This window comes from Coffea arabica, chromosome 9c (genome assembly GCF_036785885.1).
Source record: "Coffea arabica cultivar ET-39 chromosome 9c, Coffea Arabica ET-39 HiFi, whole genome shotgun sequence".
Taxonomy (NCBI): domain Eukaryota; kingdom Viridiplantae; phylum Streptophyta; class Magnoliopsida; order Gentianales; family Rubiaceae; genus Coffea; species Coffea arabica.
The window spans coordinates 38,341,267-38,363,314 of record NC_092326.1 but is presented as its reverse complement, the minus strand read 5'-3'; the positions used below and the strand labels follow the sequence as shown (position 1 = coordinate 38,363,314).

General features: G+C 36.2%; 2 protein-coding genes across 13 annotated transcripts; one reads left to right on the top strand and one right to left on the bottom strand.

Moving 5' to 3' along the window:
- Nucleotides 1-88: 88 nt before the first annotated feature.
- Nucleotides 89-14,812, bottom strand: LOC113708958 (uncharacterized). Of its 9 annotated transcripts, XM_072064911.1 has the most exons (18): nucleotides 14,580-14,812; nucleotides 14,363-14,457; nucleotides 12,915-13,085; nucleotides 9,697-9,754; nucleotides 9,427-9,597; nucleotides 7,856-8,013; nucleotides 7,717-7,783; nucleotides 7,372-7,571; nucleotides 5,846-5,903; nucleotides 5,432-5,772; nucleotides 5,312-5,339; nucleotides 4,922-5,185; nucleotides 4,740-4,840; nucleotides 4,601-4,644; nucleotides 3,968-4,190; nucleotides 2,113-2,257; nucleotides 921-1,060; nucleotides 89-559 (listed from the first exon to the last, which is right to left on the bottom strand). In XM_072064911.1, the coding sequence occupies exons 3-18, from the start codon at nucleotides 12,981-12,983 to the stop codon at nucleotides 416-418; spliced, it is 2,211 nt and encodes a 736-aa protein (XP_071921012.1). In that variant the 5' UTR covers nucleotides 12,984-13,085; nucleotides 14,363-14,457; nucleotides 14,580-14,812; the 3' UTR covers nucleotides 89-415. The 9 variants fall into 9 exon arrangements, with proteins under 9 accessions (XP_071921012.1, XP_071921009.1, XP_071921010.1 ...); XM_072064908.1 differs by having other exon boundaries at nucleotides 4,922-5,339; nucleotides 14,580-14,811; XM_072064909.1 differs by having other exon boundaries at nucleotides 4,922-5,339; nucleotides 14,363-14,453; nucleotides 14,580-14,811.
- Nucleotides 14,813-15,732: 920 nt separating this feature from the next.
- LOC113707680 (probable metal-nicotianamine transporter YSL6) lies at nucleotides 15,733-21,307 on the top strand. 4 transcript variants are annotated; one of them, XM_027229964.2, is made up of 8 exons: nucleotides 16,443-16,605; nucleotides 16,696-16,759; nucleotides 16,995-17,167; nucleotides 17,535-17,632; nucleotides 17,862-17,999; nucleotides 18,792-18,981; nucleotides 19,816-19,948; nucleotides 20,265-21,307. In XM_027229964.2, exons 1-8 carry the CDS (start codon nucleotides 16,588-16,590, stop codon nucleotides 21,197-21,199), a joined length of 1,749 nt encoding a protein of 582 aa, XP_027085765.1. In that variant the 5' UTR covers nucleotides 16,443-16,587; the 3' UTR covers nucleotides 21,200-21,307. The 4 variants fall into 4 exon arrangements, with proteins under 4 accessions (XP_027085764.1, XP_027085765.1, XP_027085766.1 ...); XM_027229963.2 differs by lacking the exon at nucleotides 16,696-16,759 and having other exon boundaries at nucleotides 15,733-16,605; XM_027229965.2 differs by lacking the exon at nucleotides 16,696-16,759 and having other exon boundaries at nucleotides 16,443-16,627.
- Nucleotides 21,308-22,048: the final 741 nt, after the last annotated feature.

The following is a 22,048-nucleotide window of genomic DNA, read 5'->3' as shown; positions in this document are numbered from 1 at the left end:
TAATAGATGCAGGTTATCCTGTAAACTAGCTTCAATCGAACGAAACATGACCGAAAAATTGGATGTAAAAATGAGGGGAAAGACAAGCTTTAACCCGTAAGCAGATATCAGGAAAGATGATAACAAAGAGGCTGCCCGGAAAAAGAGAAAAATGTAGTTGAGAGGCCGCATCTGTGACCTTCCTACGCCAGCCAAAACAAGAAGAATGGCTGGGGAGATTCCCTCAATAAAAAGAAAAAAAGAAATTGCTCAAAGATTTGCGAGCAATAAAATCCTCAGGTCTTCATTCTGACAAAATATCTACCCTCAAAAATATTACACTGCATAGCACATTAGGAATGGAACCAAAAAAAAAAAATAATAATAACGAATTAACTGACTGGCTTCTACAAAATTAGCCAACTACATCTGCCCATTAAATTTCGCTCTTATATTGACTCCAACGTAGCAATTCTTCTTCGCTATCATAAGACTTCTCAGGACTCTGAGTTTCTGAAATATCCGGCTCCATATTGCCAAGCACTCCTCCATCAATTTGTTCAGACTTTGCTTCTTCATCCTATATATATCGACAGATTGTGGGAATGAGAATCAGGTAGCACAAAATGAAAACAGAACATTTGATTAAAAAAACCAGGTTTCACCAGAAAACAAATATCAACACAATGATCATACAAATGCAGGGACCAAATAATGGCAACAAAGATGAAAACACACTTAGTTCACTTGGGTTGAGGTGGAGGGTAAGTTATGGGATCTCTTTTTTACTTGCTCAATGAACTCTTTCAGGTAGGGAGACAAAAAATTGTAAAAACCACCATGCCATCGCAACCTTAAAAGCCTCATCAAAGTTTCTTGATAAGCTCGAAAGAACAAAAAAAAAAGTAAACAAAAACACAATATAAGACAACAGTGACGACCATTTCATTTGTTTCAAGTGTCTCCTCTTCTGCTTCCTCCTCTCCCATCAAATTAACTGAATCAGCTGTACTGGAGTTTTGCTTTTCCTCGGCTGCCATTTGCTTCAGACGCTCTATCACTAGTTCAAAATGGGAATGATCTGCAAGGGAAAAAAAATGTCTTACCCAACGCTTCCGCAAAAAATTCCATTTCAACTTGGAAATGCTCTTCAAGAAGGCCAAAACTTATAAGCCTGAGCATCAAAGAAGCAACTCTACTAGAAGTGCAATAACTTTTATTACCAATTCAGTTCCAACACTCTAATAATTACTTTGTTTGGACAGTGAATTATTTGTAAAAATTCATTTGCTTGTACTGTCGACACATTTCCGAACCATCTTTTTATCTCACATATATCACATCAAAAAAGTGTGCTATAGCATGTTTTTAAAAAATTATCCCAAATAATCTATTATCCAAACACACGCATTAGCACTGGAATAATGTAATCAAGTCTTAAGAATTGAAGACAATCATGATTTCAAAGCTACCAGGAGCCCTAGAATAAGTAATTGCCATGATATATTTACCCCATAACTAGGGCAAGTAAAGAGATTGGATATCCTCAGTTACAAACATGCTGTAAAAGATCTATGGAGATTAAGTACATGACATGTATGTATATGTCTTTCTGCTTGTATACTCAACAAATATTGTCTTAAAATGACAGCTAGAGGGCTTTTCTTCCATTTTATTTTATTTATGGCCAATGTTCTGTTACGTAGAATGCAAAGCTTTCACATGATTGTGTCCTTGAATATCAATTAGTTACCCACATTCTTATCCTTCCATTCAAAAACTGCCAATAACTTGATAGGATGCAACTATGGTTATTTTTTGAACATATCTACTTCATTATACTTTACTCCTTTGTCTTTAATGCTATTTCAATTCTATCGATGAAGTAACTATTTGTCTCTCAAACTTTCTTGGCTCACTACACATTCAGTTTTACATCACAGTTATTTAATTAGTTTGCCCAGTTGAAAAAGGTAAATTATGCTTCTGCCCTCTAGAATTCAATTTGAGTTTAGCAAATTAGCCAACTAATAAGAATCCCAAACAAATCTCCGCCATTGATACCTTACATCCTGATACAACATGTATACACACACACACACACATATGTATATGCATATATGTAAGACTTACCTTTAGAACGTGTACTAAGAGCTTCACGAAGCATCAAAGGATGCTGTCGCTCTTCTTTCTTGTATTTCAACTTTATCTGCCTACGTGTCCTACCAGGAAAAAGTTGTTGGATCATCGAAAGGTCTGTTCCAAACTGTCGCACAGCCTGTAGAAGAATACAATTGGAATTTCTGAGGTGTCACATAAATGTCACAACAATCAACATCAGAGGAAAACAACATTTTAGGTTAAATAGCTTTTAACAGCTCCAACAATAGATAGGAAATACCCATGGTATATTGACAACTAGGTTAACATTGATACAGGAGAAGAAAAGCAAACTGAAAGCAAGGAACATTCTCCTCGAAGAAAAATTGCATCACTTAGAACTAGCCAGGTGGAGAATTTAAATAGATTACTGATATTTCCTAGTTATTTAAAAGAGATCTAAGCTCATAGGGAACTAATTGGTCTTAAAGGGTCTTTGACTTAAGGCCACCATTTTGGAACAAGGTGAAAAAAATGAATCATTGGAGGCAAAACGGTATACTTGGAAAAAAAAAAAAGCAGCTGTAACAATATTTCAACCAACTTTGCCACGCTATATTCAGCTACTCAAAAGTTTCAAACAAAATTGCATCAATGACAGAAACTTTGTAACTACAAATTAAATCCACTGTTATCCCAGAAGTAACAGTAGAATTCATTCCTTTTTTATCGTCAAGAATGTACAAGTGATCGTTCATTTTTTCCTTCTGTTTATCTTACTTTTCCAATTTTGTTCCTATGCTTTTCATCTAAATCCAATGAGGATATTACAAATTGAATTAATAGTAAACTTAAGCTATGAAAACTCAGGGATGCATCCTCTAAATTTAAACATGACAGTCAAAATTTCTTCAGCCAGACATACCTCTTTCTGGCACAGCTGTGAAATGAGTAGTGAACATAAACCATCATTTTTCATCCATTTTCAAGTGAAACAAGTACTTTTAAAGCCTTATTCAGGAAGGACTTCACTATGCTCAAGCTGAGAATCCAGTTGAATTGACAGACAGTAACCATTGTACGAACTAATATTAATCAAAAGTCCAAAACAAGAATTGCCAAAGGCAAACTCAATTCTGTTATGGTTGCATTCTGATTTAATTCTCTTTAAACAGTTCGCATTTGAGACCAACTAGGTTATATAGACTATATGTGAAGCTCGGGTTTACTTCATATATATGACAGGGTTTAAGAGGAAGTTGAGATTTGCATCTAAAGCATGCATCTTCAGTTTAACAATGCAAGCTGACTCCAAGACTTCAATATCCATTACAAAATCTGTAATGTGCGTGTATATTTGTGTTCATATTTGACCTAGGTTTAATGTGAAATTTCTAAAACAAAGATTTAGTTTTGTACTTGAACGAAAGCCATACAGAGCATTTGGCCCTGCTAAACTGAGATGTCTTTCTAATCTCTCCAGCCATTTAATCGAAAGATAAAATGGGAAAATCATACATACACTCCACTGCACCATCATTCAAATTGCTGTCCCTCTAAGGGCCCAATACGTCTCTACCTTTCTTTCATCCTTAAGCTCCACACAAGTAGATGTTGCACATTCATGGACATTGTGTTTAAAACAAGTTATTTCCAGTATTCATCTCAGGCAATAGGGGTTGCAGTAAACAAGATAAATAAAGATTACCTCATGAAATACGTAAAAGAATATGAACAAGCACATGTCTGCAACAACATTCTTTCAAGATATTAAAATAAAACTCTCATTGATTTTGCATAAACTTTTGTGTCCTATGTGGGACTTGCTCAACTCTGAATTTTGAGAAGATACCTAGCCTAATGTATATTAAATCCAATCTAGCTATACCTCATAGAATAATTCTGTGTCCTGCTTTGACCATCTTGCTATTGGAGTTTTGTCCATGTAAGTCTGATAGTTGAAGTAGCCAGAATTTTCTTCGACCTGAGGACTTTCTTGTTCATCATTAGCTTCTCTGCCTTGTTCTGAAGCAAAGGCCTCATCTTCACCATACTGTTCAGAAGTACCAGCTGCCCCATCCTCATTGTCACGTGCAGAACAATTACCATTGCTAGAGGAAAGAAACTATAAGTAACTCCAAAACGTAAAAAGCCACAACAAATTGTCTACAATGATGTGGCAAAATGTCATAAATTTGTATGGCTTTTGAAGCATATATGCACGCAAGTTTATGTAGTTTATGTACATAATGGTTCAGGCATATAACAACACCGACTTGTATAAGTAGTTCAATACACTTTTAGTTATGATTAATTATGTTCCCTAACATCCATTTAAAGTGTAGCAACCATGTCCCCAGAAACACCAAAAGACAAATGAATTAAACATGGACATAAGATAATAAGGACAAATGCATAGTTAGCATCTTCAAAACAATACAAAGTAGACAGCTAAGAAAAAGAATCCATATAATTCACCCAAAGTGATTCTAAATTTGGGTAAGAGACAAAAATTATTTACCTCTGATTTGAAAGTGGTCCTGGTGTTGTTGTTGCCTCCTTTTTCTGCATCAGAGGTTCCATAGTGAATATGCAAGAAAATTAAGAGGTCAAAATTGTCACAGCAAACTAGGAGTAAATATCCAGTGAGAAAAATATACCGCCATCCGCTCCCTGTACTCTGCAAGCAATATAAGATCCCTAAGAGGCACCTTCTGGAAGTCAATTTCATCTTCTGGAGTTTCCAATAAAGCCTTGTCAACTGCCAAAAACAAGTTCCCAGTAACAAAAATATTCATCGGAAGTCAATCTACTAAACTCTGAATTGTGAGGCTGTAACTACCTCTTCTCCTCCTAGTAGAGTGAGAGAACTTCTTAGGTGCTGCTTTGACTGCCTGCTCTGATGCTTCAGTATCCTTCTTTCGCTTTCTTGCTGGTTTTTCCTTATCAAAAGTAGGTTTCTTGCATTTTTTCTGCGACTTTTTGGTTTGTGAATCATCTTCCAATTGAAATTCCTCATCAGTGTTGTCATCCTCGTTTAGAACAGAATTACTAAGAGACTCAGCTGGCAGATCCCTATCCTCAAGATCCTCATCCTCAGATTCGTCTACAAGGTTATGCGCATTTTTACGCTTAGTTCTTCTCCTAAGTGATCTACCACCAACATTTGTCTCGCTGGATTTTGAAGCCAACTGCTTCTTGGGAGAATGATCTAATGCAATATGAGTTTTACCTTTTCCACTCTTTGCCCTACGAGAAGCCTGCGCGTGTGTAGAAGTACCAAAAAAATGAATGTAGAAAAGACAAGGATCCCAAATAATGCATTAGGAACAGAAAAAATTAAATCAGTTACCAGTTTTCCAGGCAATTCAAGAACAGCCTCCGAGTGATCTACAAGAATGCCATCTTCTTGATAGGAAGCCCCCATAAGATTGCTCGGTTCTGCATCTAACAGAACTTCAGATGTTAATTGTGCTGGAGCAGTCTGATTTGGTCCTGCAGATGAGACATCAAGAATATCATCTGTTGGTGATGCAGGAACTGATCTGCAATCCACAACATCAACTTCAGAGGGAACAGACTCCAAATCTTGCTGACAGAGAACAGGGTCAACCATATCCAGATCGGGAATACTAGATCCACTTCCCTGTCTATGAGCCTGCATCTTTGATTTTGGTTGGAATTTTCGCCGACCTGCAAAAAAAGAACTTATTAAATGTGGATGAAATGCAAAACTCCTCGATACTCATGCCAGAATTTTGCATACCAGAGCTAGTTGTTAGCTCAGACATATCTAGAGAGTCCACTTGATAAGTCTCCATTTCCTGCAGTCAACCGATTTAAGCCAGTCAATCCTAATCTGGTTTATAAATATGTCACCCTTGGGAACTAAAAGGAAGGAAAACGACAATGGGGAGACAGATAAATTATAGAAATTAATTATAGTTTAAGTATTAAAAAAATAACTTACAAAGTAATGGCATAATTACATTAAATAATGGTGGTTAATGAGTAACTATTTTGAAGGGAACAATGCAAACAAAAAAATAAAATATAAAAAGCAAAAGGAATAGGACAACGCTATTGGGCTTCTCTATATAGAAGTAAATAGAAATAAGTAGCATATAGTTTCTACTGGCATTTCTAGAATCATTATCTTGATTTTATGAACGTCAGATAATTATCATTGACAGCAAAATCATTTTTCCACCTTCACTTATATGTATTTAGTAGGGAATATCCCCCCCCCCCCCTATACTGATATTCAGTAAGAGAAAGCAGGTGTCATTGGCAGAGCAAGTTATATCCTGCCAAAGCAATTTTGTCTTGAATTTCAAAATCGCCCTAAAAAGTCTCAACTCAATTTTCTCTGTATCTCGTTCACTCTCTCTTTCCCTGTAAAAAATTAACCCAGGACACTCACTTCTCCTTGATCCTATTGACCTTTTTTTTTTCCTTAAAAATTAAACAAACAATAATACTAATATTTTCAGAAGTTCACCAGTGAAATTCCCAAGATTCCCAACAAATTTAACTTTTGGGAACTCAAACGGAAAAGGAGAGGGAAAAAAAGGAATTAGCAAAGAAGGAAATTAAAATCAGGAAAAAATTGGGAAAAAAAAAATAAAGACAGGAACTATGAACAATAATAGGGTCACAAAGAAGAATAAAGGGAAAGCATCTCAAATTTAAGCAAGAAAAGCAAACCCTAAATTAATCAAAAGACTCCTCCACATTTAAAAGATAATTGATACAAAACTTGCATTCCACTATATGTGTCTTGGTGTGGGACTAGAAGAAAGGACAGGCAGACAAAAGGAAGAAATTCAAGAGATGGCGGTGGAGGGAATATCCATCTGCTTACACTTGGGAGAAAGTGAAAGGAGTGGCATGAACAGTTGGAAATAAAGTGTTCTTGAGGATGATTATGCCATTTAGGAGAAGTTGCTCTGGCAGTAACAGCAGCCATAAAAGAAGCATAGCTAAGATCAGGACATGATACAAAATAAATAGAAAGTAAGCATAAACAAAGACACAAGTTAATGCAATATCATCCTAAATCCTACTTAAACATGAACAAAATAAAACATTATACAGTGCTGATACTACAAATGGTTAATTCTTTTCCGTATCAATAGACCTTATGTCCAAATACTGTCCAGTGGAATCATATACTATGACCTGGCATACGATATACAAACAGGAAATAATGCAAGATACGAGTCATAGGCATGACTACGTCACAAATAATAGGAACAGATCATATGTTCAGGGAGAGTCTTAGGTCCTTACCTCTGTGTCCAAGTTTCTATCATCTGAACAACCGCCGCTAGTAACAACAATACGATCAGTGCCAGCTAAAGGATCTTGAGCTGTTGAAAATTCACTTTGTGATGAAATATTGGGAATGAGGGGATCGGCTAGTCCTCCTTCTGTATTCTCACTGTCAGAAATATGAACATTTCGTGCCTCAGAAGAAGGAATAGAATTATCTGCAAAAAATATTAGTAGGATGCATGTTAAACACTTATTTGGCCAGTTTCAGCTTTCTCCAGAGTGTACAGGGGGTAAAAAAGGTTTAAAAACTCACTTTCTATTCTATTTGTAGTATTCAAAGGCAAAAGCATATTTCCTTACCCAAAACAGTTGCAGAATCAGGAAGAAAATCACCAAGTGATTCCAAACCAATGAATATGTCGGAATTCTGAAATTTAAAGACCATACATCAGGCAAATAAAATCAACTAGATGAAATGAAAGAAAATTACAGAACTCACCTCTCCCATGGTTTTTTCAAAGCAAGAATGCCAATCTTCATTGCTATCAGGCACGAAAATGTCCATAACAGGACCCAAAGAAGCAATTGGGTTGCCATTCCCACTACTGTCAAGGTGTTGTGATGTACAATTTACAACTCCAAAGCTCCTATCATCAACTGTAAGAAGCCTAGTTATTGGAAATAATCAATCTTGCATCATCTAATTGTAGAATAAATAGGTGGGAAAATCGTCCAAAACGTCCCTCACATTTTGTAAAATAACTTTTTTCGTCCCTCACTTTTAAAAGTGTAATTTTATGTCCCTTACATATTTACATCGGTCAAATTTAGTCCCTAACTAGGTTTCCGATCATTTTTTGCCGGAATCCATCACGTGCAAGGCACATGATCATTTTTAAAGGGTAAATTTGTCAAATTATATTTTACAGAATCTGATTTATAATCCTCTACATTTTATAAAACAAACTTTTTCGTCCCTCACATCTTATAAAATGATTTTTTCATCCCTCACATTTCACAAAATGAATTTCTCCATCCCTCACATTTCAAAAAATGAATATTTCCATCCCTCACTAATTACGTATGTGAGGAAAACCCTAAAAAAAAATGTGTGTGAATACATTTTGTTTAAACACATGTATATATCTATTTGATTTTACTTAATAATACGAATAGCATAAATATATGTATATGTCTATTTGATTTCACTTAACAATACGAATATCATATATTATACGTGATCATTTGATTTCATCTGGTATTAGTTAGTAAATAATCTTGCATTCATTGTCAAGTTGGCCAATAAAATTATTTTCGATCAAAATACAATAAGAATATGCAAATTAAGGTTCTATTGGTAAATATTAGTCATAATCATACAAAAATAGAAGATAGCCCACAAGTTGGGTCCAATTAAATACATGTGTTTATGCTTTATTATTAAGCAAAATCAAATAAACATATACATGTGTTTAAAAAAATGTATTCATACACATAATCAGTGAGAAATGAAAAATTCATTTTTTGAAATGTGAGGGATGGAGAAATTCATTTTGTAAAATGTGAGGGATGAAAAAAATTATTTTATAAAATGTGGAGGACTATAGATCAGATTATGTAAAATATAATTTGACAAATTTACCCTTCAAAAATGATCACGTGCTTTGCACATGATGGATTCCGGCCAAAAAATGATCGGAAACCTAGTTAGGGACTAAATTTGTCCGATGTGAATATGTAAGGGATATAAAATTATACTTTTAAAAGTGAGGGACGAAAAAAGTTATTTTACAAAATGTGAGGGACGTTTTGGACGATTTTCCCTAAATAGGTTAATAAAAGCTGAAACTTATCTACAAAACGCGATTGAAATGAATTTCTTGGAAAGCAAACTATTTGAGGCAAACATTCATTCCTAATAGCTACTGAATTTGTTGGTATCAGAATTATTGGGAGAAGAACCTTTTCACCAGTATTTCCTATTTATTCCAGAAATATAATTATGCCACAGAAACATTAAGGGCTTGTTATTCTTGAAAGATGAACCAACTCCAAGAAAAGAAATCTCACCTGAAGCAGCTGGTTTTTCCTTTTCGTGACATTCATCAGCTGTGCTCTCAGAAACATCATTAGTCCGAACTGGCTCAGAGGAAGGTAACGAAGATGGACCTGAATTTTTTTTTATTGGACGTGGGGGGCCACATGGCTTGGCCTTAGGTTGAAAGTTGCCACCAGCCCTAGCTGAACAAATTATTCCCAACCAAGTCAGTATCTGGTCTTATTAAGACACTAAAAGAAAGCACTAGAACTTCACAGTAACAATCAAAGAAAAATATTTACCAGTCTTGACAGCATTGTCCGTTAATATATCATCAAAAAGGTCTGCATCCATTGGGAGCTAGCCTCGGAAAGAAAAAGGAATTAAATCAGTCATACAACTGAAGAAAAAACAGAATAACGGCAACAGAAAAAAGATACAAATCTTAAATTTAAACTGTTATGTTGCATTCCAGTAAAACATGACTAATTGCATGAGTTTCTGACATAAAAAACTACACAATAAAGGTTCCTGAGCATAGCCCCTTTTACATAGAGCCAAAGTTGATTATGTTTCAATCCATTTCAGAAGCTACTAATTATACTTTTGCATACATTTTCAGGAAAATGCAGACAAATAGGTAAAGATGAATTCACACAATCACAGGCTTTAATGGAGATCATTTACCAATCAAATAAAATTCCTGCATAATTATGACTTTTACAGATGCAGACAGCTCCAAGAAATAACAAGAATAGAATATCAAGAGCCCACCAAGGAAAACAAAAGCAAATTCATGCAGGTACAAGTACAAGACCAACGTAATAAAGGAGTCCCACTTGACTATCTTTTCACAAAAACATCAAAACAATGAACTTTTTGCAGCCCAACCGTTAGGCCCTGTTTGGTTCCAGGAAACCAGTGAGGTGAGGAAATGGAAATCAAAGTCCTTCATAAACCCTAATACTTTCTCATGTTTGGTAAACAATGGAAAGTGCTAAGGATATGGAAAAAGATTCCAAGGAAAGTTATTGTTTTGTTTGAATCATGGATTTCTAAAGGGAAATGATAGTAGAAAACGGAACTAAAAAGGAGATGCATTTCAATTAAACAATAACCAATTATATTGAAAATTCAACAACATTGTACTTCGGATATTTGGTCATTTGAGTTCACAAAACATTCAGAAATTGAGCTGTGAGGTGTACTTTCAAAAAATTACTACTCGTTGGTTGTTTGATCACCTCAGGCTTCAAATGTTGCCACACAAAGAAATAGTTTCAAAAAACCCAGCTTTCCAAACACCTAGTGTGATTTTGAATTAAGCCTCCAGCACTTGCCAGTTGCCACACAAAGAAATAGTTTCATTTCAGGACAATTACTACATCTAATTGGCAATAAATGTATGCATCATAGACCAATGCAATATTATTCTTATAAGAAAATGGGTCACCAGCAGCCAAAAAACATTTCCACGGCTACTAAAAAGTACAAAAGAAGGAAGAAAAGTGAAATTGAAATGAAAAAAATCAGTCTAGGCAAAATTAAAATGAACTACAACTATTATATCTTAATAAAACCTCAATATCCATTACATATGAACTTCAGAGAAGCCCATTAATATCACAAACTAAGCATTAAAAAAAACATAATTCACAGTTACCAAGTCTTCTACACTAGAATGCAACAAGCCAAAAATCCTAATACAACAAGAACCACGTAATATTGACACTGTATTACACTTTATGCTTCGCTACTAATAGCTTGCACACACAAAAAGAAAATGAAAATGCAAAGTTACTGCAAAGGTAGTGTAAAGAAAATGCAAAAGATGCTGCAAAGTCACAATTCTGCATAAATGAAACAGAACATTCTTTTGAAACAAACCAATGACTGACTAATACCAACAGATGGACTTAAGGATGGCACATAAAGGACAACCAAACATAGGCAATAAGATAGTACACTGTTCTAGCTTTAGAATGACACCCAGAGATCGTATATCACAGTGATCATGTAGGTACTTCATCATCTTATACACCAATGACTCCACAACCAGACTGATACCAAGAGATTTAATTATATAAAACTGCTAAAAAAAGAAAAAACAAAAACAAAAAAAAAACTAATTCTAATTAGATATTTGATGCTATTTTGACTATCCCTACCAGAATCCTATAAAAGAAAATATCTGTAGTTGGACAGCCAGAAAAATGAAGCATGCAAAGTGTTGATCGCTTGCATACAAATGAAAAAGGGAGAGTATAACTTCTTACAGAGGCTGGTGAGTTCATCAGAACTGAACCACCTGATCATAGTTGGCTCAATTAAAAGTATTACATATCACCCTCAACAACTTTCAAACTCATGAGTTAACATTAATCTCAATTAACATTTATCAAGAAGGGAGATGTCAAGAAGAATGAGCAAAACCAGCAAGTACCCACATCACCAATACCAACCCAAAACACATGTTCACAAGCATACAAGTGATGCAGATAAATAATGAAACCAAATCCCTCTTCCCTATTCTATAGTTTTAGGGCTTCAAAATAGCATTAAAAAGAATTACACGTCAATCCGACATCCTACTTGACTGCAAAATGGCTGCTCAAATCCATCAAAGTTTTCCACCCTTGCATTTTTCTTTTGGGTTTTAATTATTGTATAGGAATAGGATAGATTATGCTGGCAACCTATAATGTCAATGCAAGCTTACTCAATAACCAAGGACCACAATTGCCGGCTATCAAGATGTACAAATTATCTTTTAAGTTGGATCCCAAATCCAATTCAATAAATTATTTTACAAGACAGTGCCAACCAAGTGTACAAAGTTATCTTATTTAAAGAAAATGCGCAGCCGTGTTTTATTATTCTAAACCAAAAGAAGGGAAGCACATTTTCTTGTATTCAGGGCTGCCACTGCTAAACAAGAAAGATATCTGCAGCAAAACACACCAAACATCGCACTGCAGACTTGAGAAAAATGAGAACTTCCCCTCCGTAGAGGCAACATAATTGCAACGACAAAAGCATCGGACACCACAAAAACATCAATATGGCCAAGTATATGAGAAAATGTAACAAATAATGCTCAGAAAAGTTCCAAAAAAAAAAAAAGAAACCCAAACCAAATTCCCCAGTTTTTATCATGCATCATATCAATTCATTAGCTAATGATAAACAAAAGGCATGGCATTAATGGTCATAAAACAACCTGAACATTAAAATTAAAAGAGGATTATGCATACCACTGAAACTTTACTTGCATAATGAGCTCTTATGTACAATACCAGTAGAAATCAGTTTATGAATTGGCAAAGCTTGAATTGATTCAAAAACTTTTCTAAACAACCAGAAACCCCGAGAAACTTGTACAACAATAGGTGGTCTTCTGGTCAGACGAATAAGAAATCTAATCTCAGGAAGAAGTAAATTAACGTTCTTTGATCTTAGAACATGGTTGCACAATTTTGCCATTCATTCTGGAAATATTAAGTACGTCAACAAACCTTACATTGTAAATAAAGGCATAAAAGCTCCAAATAAAAGAGCTAACTTGAATATATGGAGGGGGCGTGGTCATCCTAGTGGCAATTCCATGGGCTTTGAACCAGCTCAGATTTGATCTAGGTTTCCCATTCGCACTTTCTTAGTACCTCTTGCTTGAGAGTGGAGATTCAGCCCACTGCTCACGGCCAAAATTGCAGTTGAGAGATTTGATGGGAGACGGTGATCGGTGAAAACGGCAAGAAGTGGGAGATGAGAGAGGGGTGTTCTTTGTTTCTTTTTTATTGGCTTTATTTGACCCGAAATCTAATTTTACCCAGATTGAGATCCGCGAATTTATCCATTTGCATTTCCTTTCCTTCGTTTTCCTCATGTTTTGGTGATGAAACCATTTTTAGGCAAAAATAGCTTTTAGTTTCCCTACCATTTCCTGAGATTTCTTCTCTCTATGAGGTGTGCAAATATCAATTCCCTTTCTTTCATTGCCAAACACAGGAAATTGGTTTTCAGGGTATCACTTTCCATTTCCTCAGCCCTTTCCTGGAACCAACCAGGGTATTAGGAAAAGAGAGGAAAAAAATGGAAACTTTGGAAAAAAAGATAAATCTTGTTCTTATTCCTCCACCTTTATTTTTTTTGGGGGTTGGGGGGGGGGGGGCGAGGGGGAATGCCCTTCACCTCCAGGGACATATCTATATCTATACTATATAAAAACAGGGGTTTCGAGTAAACATTTATTGCCACTTTATAAACTTTCATTTTTGTCCAAATAAAAGCTCAATTTACTTTAACTACCTACATAGATGTTCTCAAGATAACTACCCCATGAGCATTTTTTGCTTTTACCTATTTAAGCATATATTTTCAACATAACCACTCCTAAATATTATAACTACCAATGTAAACTTATTTTATAAAACATTTAAAAGATTAAAGTTTGTTTCAACAATGAAATTTTTATATAAAATATATGACAATAAATATAATGTATTTCTTTACTGCACACACATTGAGTGTGCATTCAGCACTAGTTAAGATAACTGTCAAACTAGCCTTTTTTTTATCTCTTGAATTGATTAGCCGTCTGAAAAATCTCAGTGATTATGAAAAAACTTCACAAAAGAAGGAGACACATCGAATAATTGACAGCCCCAGTTTAAGAAATCAAACAAAAGCAGCAACCATGACAAACCAATCCCCATAAACAGCATAATGACTTTAAATAAAATTACTTTATATGGACTAAAAAATGAACAAAAAAAGAGATGGCAGAGGATTCATGTCCCAGCTCCACAACATCCCTCAAACTAAATGGCCTTAGAGGAATGGTGATTCTACAGTTTTGCAAATCTGCTGTCAGTAAGTTGCACTTCCATTTTCCAGATAAAAGCAAATAAAAAAAAAGGGAAATTCAGGGAATCAAGAATCAAATCCAATCAGTATAGAGCAGTGTACCTGCTCCAACCCTGTTGCACAACTTCCCAACACCTGAAGACCATTACAGTTATCTGAGGGCACAACACACCATATTGTCAAATTTTCTTCCCTGCCTGCAAAACATTAAAGCACTATAACCTGTTAGTCAATCAAGCCTCCTTTATATACAAATTATGGCCGCACCACAATATTCTACACACTTTTCCGATGAACCAAAATTAAATCTATTGCTCACCGGAGATTTGTATAGCTAACAGCAATCGCTGAACAATCTTAAAGGTTTTGTTTTCTATATTGAACAGTATTTTCTAACGGGGTTCTGTAAAGCTGAAAATACCCAGATAGAGATAATGAAAAAGAAGAAGCAGAAGCAGAAGCAGATACGAATAAAAATTGAAACTTTACAAATAGGAGTGGTTTCTACTTTCTATGTTCAAATATGGAAATTTATAGGTATGGCCCCTCGAGAGTCGAGAGTAAAAAGGTAAACGAGGTTTCGATTAATATTTACCAAGAGGCCCCTTAGGTCTGTAGTATTTGTGATTTGGGACATTTAGTCTCCTAAATAGCAAAATAATAACACCTTAATGTCTTTTTCATGCGACCTTTTTTTTTTTTTTTTTGTCAAAGTAATATTCTTTTCAAAAGATTTTGCAAAAGTCCAATCTCTTTCCCACGATAATGTTGCTGTGTTTTGGCACGTGGGTATCCCATTTGGTACCAAAAAAAAATGGCTCTTGCGACTATTTGAACTAAAACCTCGCTCTAATGGTGCATTTAATAAAATTAAAATCTGAATTTATTAATTTATTGAATTATTAAATATTAAATTTAATACACTTGAGTGTATATCATATTCGTTAATAAGTGAATAATTTATCACTTAATTTTGAAAATAAATTTTATCTAAAATATTCAGTATCACCTAATTAATTCAGATGTTCAATTTTTTAATTATCAAATGGTATAATATGTTAAGATTTAAATTATTATGTGTTGAATTGAATTATCAAACAGAATCTAAATCTCAATGAAGCGTCTATTCACCTGTTATTACAAGAAATAATTAGTTAAAATGATTAGTGCAACGAAACATAAATTTTGCATACATTATTGCACAAATATATCCATATTTCAAGTCAGCTAATTTTCAACGATTAACTGCATTTACCTCTCTTGAAACTTGACTAATCCATCAATCAAATCTTGAGGCTTAGCCAAATAACAAATACCCCTTGTAATTTAGAGGGTAAAATCTAGTCAATTTCACACAAAATTTTAGATATAACTAATACAAGTAATGAAATATATCACAAATTGCATTAAATTTAAAAAATAATTTTAAATTTTATTAGGATATAATGAAGAAAATTTCTCTCCAAATGCAATGGAAGGGTACGAAACACGCGGGAACGTGCAAATTGCACGCTTCACGCCAGCGCAACTGCCCAAAGGACGTCAGACGCTTGAGATTTCTTCTCTGTCCGTCCAAATTCTCCACCAATCACCTCTCTCCTCCACCTGCCACCGATCCCATCAGCCCAGAAACTACCAATATTGCCATTTACCACCACCACCAATCTCATTGTACTATCCTTTGATTTGATTACTACTAATATAATAATAAGGGGAGCAAAAAACCTAGTAACAGAATCCTGATAGGATAGGTAGTATATTACGAGGTGGAGTATCAAGAATCTCATCTGCATCTTATCTGCCACCCACAAAAACCTAGCCAAAAAGTGTCAAAGGTAGCCCCCTTTTTTTCTTTTTCCATCCAAAGCTCAGCAAGTAGTAATACTAATAGTAATAGTGGTGGGTTGGGGTGATCTGGTAACCTATTACACTGTAGAGGGTTCAGAGATTAATAGGTCAACAGATGGGGACGGTGGAGAAGGCCGGTGCTTCTGTGGAGATTTCAGAGCCTTTGCTGCAGCAGGTAGATGATGATGATGATTCCAAGAATAAGGATCTGCCGGGCGAAGAATTCATTCCGGATTGGAAACATCAGATTACCTTCCGGGGCCTTCTTGTGAGTGCCCTGTTGGGTGTTCTTTTTTGTATCATCACCCACAAGCTCAATCTCACCGTCGGCATCATTCCCTCCCTCAATGTCGCCGCCGGTTTGCTTGGTTTCTTCTTCGTCAAGTCCTGGACCGCCTTTCTTTCCAAATTAGGCCTTTCGGTTCACCCCTTCACCCGTCAGGAGAATACCGTTATCCAGACTTGCGTTGTTGCTTGTTATGGCCTCGCTTTTAGTGGTACTACTAACCCCACTTCTCTGTACTGCTCTCATCTTTAACTTGCATAATTCTTTTTTTTTTTTCCTTTTCTTTTTCTTTGTCTGGCAGTTTTTGGATGCGAGTAGTAATTTCTGTGCAGTGACAAAAGTTGGCTTCTCGTTATTGAGAATTGGTGTGTAGGTATTTCTAGCCTTAGCTGCCTGTGTTTGGGAGAGTCTTCGAATTAGTACTAAAATGAAACTAGTTCTCTGATGTCATTGTTAGTGTCATGAACATGTCTAGGTTATCTAAAACTGGAGTTTTTTTTTCTCCATTTTCTCTGTTTACTTGATTTGTCCAATTCCCTAACTATATTGTGCTCATGCCACATGATTGTATTGTTCCTTATTTTTACTTGGCTATGGCAGGGGGTTTTGGGTCGTACATGCTCTCAATGGATGAGAAAACGTACAAGCTGATTGGTGAGGACTATCCTGGTAACCGGGCAGAAGATGTTAAAAATCCAGGATTGTTGTGGATGATGGGTTTCACGTTTGTCGTTAGTTTCCTTGGCCTTTTCAGTCTTGTCCCACTTCGTAAGGTGACTTCCAATGCTGATAATTCCATCTCGCTCCACCGCTTCTAGGAATGCAAATCATCCCTTGCCGCTAGGCTATGTGTTTAACTTATAGGCTTTTTTTTTTTTTTTTTTTGGTTCAGTCTGTAATTGTGTAAATTGACACGGCTTTCTTGTTTATTTCATGACCTGAAGATATATCAGTTGGTCCTTTCCTCTTTCCTATTCCCAATCATGCTTGTTAGGGATTGATAATTGTGTTTCCATTTTGCATCATTATCACTGCCATTCTAGATTTAGAGTGCTCTTTGCAATTGGTACTGGAGCCCTTAATCCTTCACCAGTTGTTTTTTGTGTCATTCTTTTTAATCTCCTATGGCCCTAATTTCAGGTTATGGTCTTGGATTATAAGTTGACATACCCTAGTGGAACTGCCACGGCAATGTTGATCAATAGCTTCCACACAAGCAGTGGAGCTGAACTTGCAAGGTAAGCAACTGCATTTTTAGTTTTTGGGTGCCTTTTGTTCTTGTTTGTAAAGCGTATAAGACATTGAGAAAAGCTTTTTCTTGTTTGTGTGCACCGAAGTCATCAAATTAAAATTACAGTAATGAAGATAGGCTGAGGCATGGTGTGGTATGGTCCTTGTTTTCTGTAAAGTTTGTTTTTCAATCTCTAGTACTATTTTCTGAAATGACAAATTGTATGAGCTTTCCAGGAAACAAGTGAGCTGTCTTGGAAAATATTTGAGCATTAGCTTCTTCTGGAGCTGCTTCAAATGGTTCTTCAGTGGCGTTGGGGGTTCATGTGGATTTGACAATTTTCCCAGCCTGGGGTTGGCATTATACAAAAACACGTAAGTTTCTCTGCCTCCAATATTAGATATAGTTGATTTTGAGTCCAAATGGCTGCAATTTTTAGACCAGGAAGTGAATACAACTTCTACTCTTTGCCTCTCCTTTGTGAGTTCTGAGAGGTGTAGCAATTACTTGAGAGGTGTAGCAATTACTAGCAGTAATTTTCCTGTAAGAAACACATAATTTCTTATTCTCATCGATTCTCCTGATGTTGAATTCATAACATGGTGCAAGTGCCTTAGAGACATTCTTTTTCTGCTAAAGCAATTTTTATACAAGAGCTAGTTGTCAAGCTATAAATATGTCTGACTGAAAATGCATAGACATACAATATTTTAGTTGCTTGATACTACAAATCGGGGTGGAAGCCAAGCTAACCTTTTGGTGAGTTAGTTTTGGTCTCGATATGTGGTGGTAATGTTATATATCTTGGTTGTTGAGTGGATAACTATTTACCCTGAGAGGGCTGTACTAGCTGCTCATAAATGTATTGAGCTATCTTGTAGTCTTGTACAATTTTAGATTTGATCAAATGATGCTGAAAGGATCCTATGAACTTTCTGTGCTGAAAATGGCAAAGAAAAGAAAAACTGAAATAGAGAGGGATGCTGTACTTCAGCTTGCTTTTATCTTAGAAAAACTGTAACCTTTGTTTTCATGATTGATATTATTGGTGACCTCTAAAACAAGAACTCTTTGCACAGGGCATATGAAGGGTAAACTCTGGATCACAAGTGTGGATTACTCGTAGCTCATATTACTGATGCTTGAGTCTTGCTCCTGTGTTGCAGGTTTTATTTTGACTTTAGTCCTACCTATATAGGATGTGGTCTGATCTGCCCTCATATTGTCAACTGTTCTGTTCTTTTGGGGGCCATTATCTCGTGGGGTTTTCTTTGGCCCTTCGTTTCTCGGCATGCTGGTGACTGGTACCCGGCGGATCTTGGCGCCAATGACTTCAAAGGTCTATATGGTTACAAGGTACCTCAAAATATTTTTCTTTACAAATTCCATAAGAAAGATTAGCTATGTGTTTAGACAGACATTAACAAGTAAAGGCAGTTTTAACAGCTGCAGCTAATAAATGTTCTCTATGCAATTAAAGCTTCCTTTTTTTCTGCCTCTGCTATGATATTGTTTGGAAGCTTACAAAATAAGAAAGAGGTTGAGGACATATTTGAGGAGCCAAAAGATAAGTGGGTGTAAAGGGCATCACGAATACTGAGTGTTTAAGCATAGCTATTCCTGTGATAATATCAAAGCATAAGCAACTGATTAGTAAATAACTTGAGTACCCTTTTTCTTCATACTGACATAGTCCAACACTATACACCATAGTTAACACATGAAAAGCCTGAATTTCTTTGATCTGTAACTCTGAGCATCAAATGGGTAGCTTTGCATGGGGGAAGTATGTGTCTCTGACTTCTTAAGGCTTCATGAGGACTTGGGGATGGTACCACAAAAGCAGTGAACATAAATTTACTTGGCAGAGTGAGACACTATGAGCTTCTTTGATCCATTAGAGGAGTTCTGTTAAAAAAAAAAATAGAAGTTGGGTATTGTGTATGCTTTCATCCATGGAGAAAGAATGAAATTTTACAGAGGCAAAAATTCAATTTTCAAAAACCCCCTTATTTTTCCTTTTGATAAAGCCAGTGATCAAGCTATTTAATACTTCACATCATTGTCAGACAGCCCATTTTGATTATGATATGCAGCAGAATTTCCTATCTCAACTGGGAGAGATTTTTTTCATGCGTGTTAAATTGGATTTTTTGGTGTGACAATCTCATGCGCGTATTATGATTGCAGGTCTTCGTTGCTATTTCACTAATTTTGGGTGATGGGCTTTACAATTTAATTAAAATAATTGCCATCACATTTAAGGAAACGTGCAAAATTAGCACTAGACAAAAGGACCTTCCCATTTTCAAAGAGGTTTTAGGTAAGGAGTGGTGGTCAATGATTATTTATTTTATCTCATTTATATTGCTGTGTCATTTTCTTTTGACATTTATTACTACCCTTTTTTGTTGCCTGTTAAATTTTTGGTGGAATGAACTCTGCAATTGCAAGTTCAAGTGTATAAAAAGAAAGTTGAAGAAATAACAATTCTTCCTACTCTTTCCTGGCATCCTTCCCTTTTAAGGACTAAAAACCCCACTGAGATTACCCAATTCGGTACTAAATTCATACGTGTGTTCACATTCCTTGACTACCATTATATTATGTACCTATATGCTGTATTAATGTTTGAACAGATAGTGACACTTCCAAAAGATTACTAGAGGAGAAAAAGCGGGATGAAGTATTCCTGAAGGACAGGATTCCATTTTGGTTTGCTGCCTCTGGATATGTTGGCTTGGCTGCAATATCCACTGCTACAATTCCAATCATCTTTCCGCCGCTTAAATGGTATTTGGTCCTTTGCTCATACATAATTGCTCCTGCCCTTGCCTTCTGCAATTCCTATGGGACTGGGCTAACAGATTGGAACTTGGCTTCAACATATGGCAAGATTGGCCTTTTCATTTTTGCTTCACTGGTTGGAAGTAATGGTGGCGTTATCGCTGGGCTGGCAGCTTGTGGAGTTATGATGTCCATTGTCTCAACTGCAGCTGATTTGATGCAAGATTTTAAGACAGGCTATCTAACTTTGTCATCAGCCAGATCTATGTTTGTCAGTCAGTTAGTTGGAACAGCCATGGGCTGTGTCATTGCACCGCTTACATTTTGGTTGTACTGGAGCGCCTTCGATATAGGTTCTCCTGATAGTCCATACAAAGCACCGTATGCCATCATATATAGGGAAATGGCTATTTTGGGGATTCAAGGCTTTTCGGAACTGCCCAAGCATTGCTTGGAACTCTGCTTGTTTTTCTTTGCTGTGGCTGTAGCTGTAAACTTCTTGAGGGATGTCACCCCTAAAAGGGTGTCACAGTTCATCCCTATACCAATGGCAATGTCAGTACCATTTTATATTGGAGCTTACTTTGCGATCGACATGTTTGTTGGAACCGTAATATTGTTTGTCTGGGAGAGGCTAAACAGGAAGGAAGCAGAAGATTACTCAGGCGCTGTTGCTTCAGGTTTGATATGTGGTGATGGTATTTGGACCATTCCCTCAGCAATCCTATCAATCTTCAGGATTAATCCGCCCATCTGTATGTACTTTGGCCCCTCCTCAGGCAGTTGAGGAACTGCAACATCATGTAGTGTATCCGCGTGTTCTGTGTTATGTACATATATGCCTTCGGCTTGTACCATGTATTTCAGCGAAAATCTTTGCTCCTATTGTACTGCATTTGCCTCTTCATAATATCGTCTATGGTTGAAAAATATTAACATTCATAAAGCTGGTGGAAAGATAATAATGCTACAAAAGTTATGGGATTCTTGTGGAACTGGTCTAGTAAGGAAGTGATTTCATTTCTCTCTATGAACGTTTGCCTTGCTCAAACCATTCATTCTCCTCCTATTCGTACCACTTGAGCAGTGATGACAGCCTTGCTTCCCATTTAATGGTTCTCATATTATAACAGGCGAGACGTTCGATGGTTTGTGCCAGCTGCCTTATAATTAATTCATAAAAAGACGATAATTTAAGAAGTTTAAACTTGTAAAAGAGAGCAGCGAGGGGCCTGCTGCCTGCCAATGCTGCCTGGTGGGAAGCATATATATGACAATAGTGGTGCAATCAGTGCGTTTGTGTTGGTGATTACAGACATGACATAGCGCGATCAAGTGTCGAAACTACTGAGTAGTTTATTGCCCTTTCGCTCGCATGACCTGATTAAGACGCTTGAGGCCTTCATTGTGGATACAGAGTTCGGAAGGATCGTTTTATCATTCGTGCAATGCAAGGCCTGGTGCATGATAGTAGTATTCTTCTGACTCTATACCCGCATTGAAGGCTTGATGCATTTCAATCAGAAGAAGATGATCCTGGCTGCAGGGCCACAAGCTACCCGATAGTCAACATACAGTTCTGAATCCCATAAGCAACCCCAAATAAAATGGCCAAAATAGTACAACTTGAAAAAGA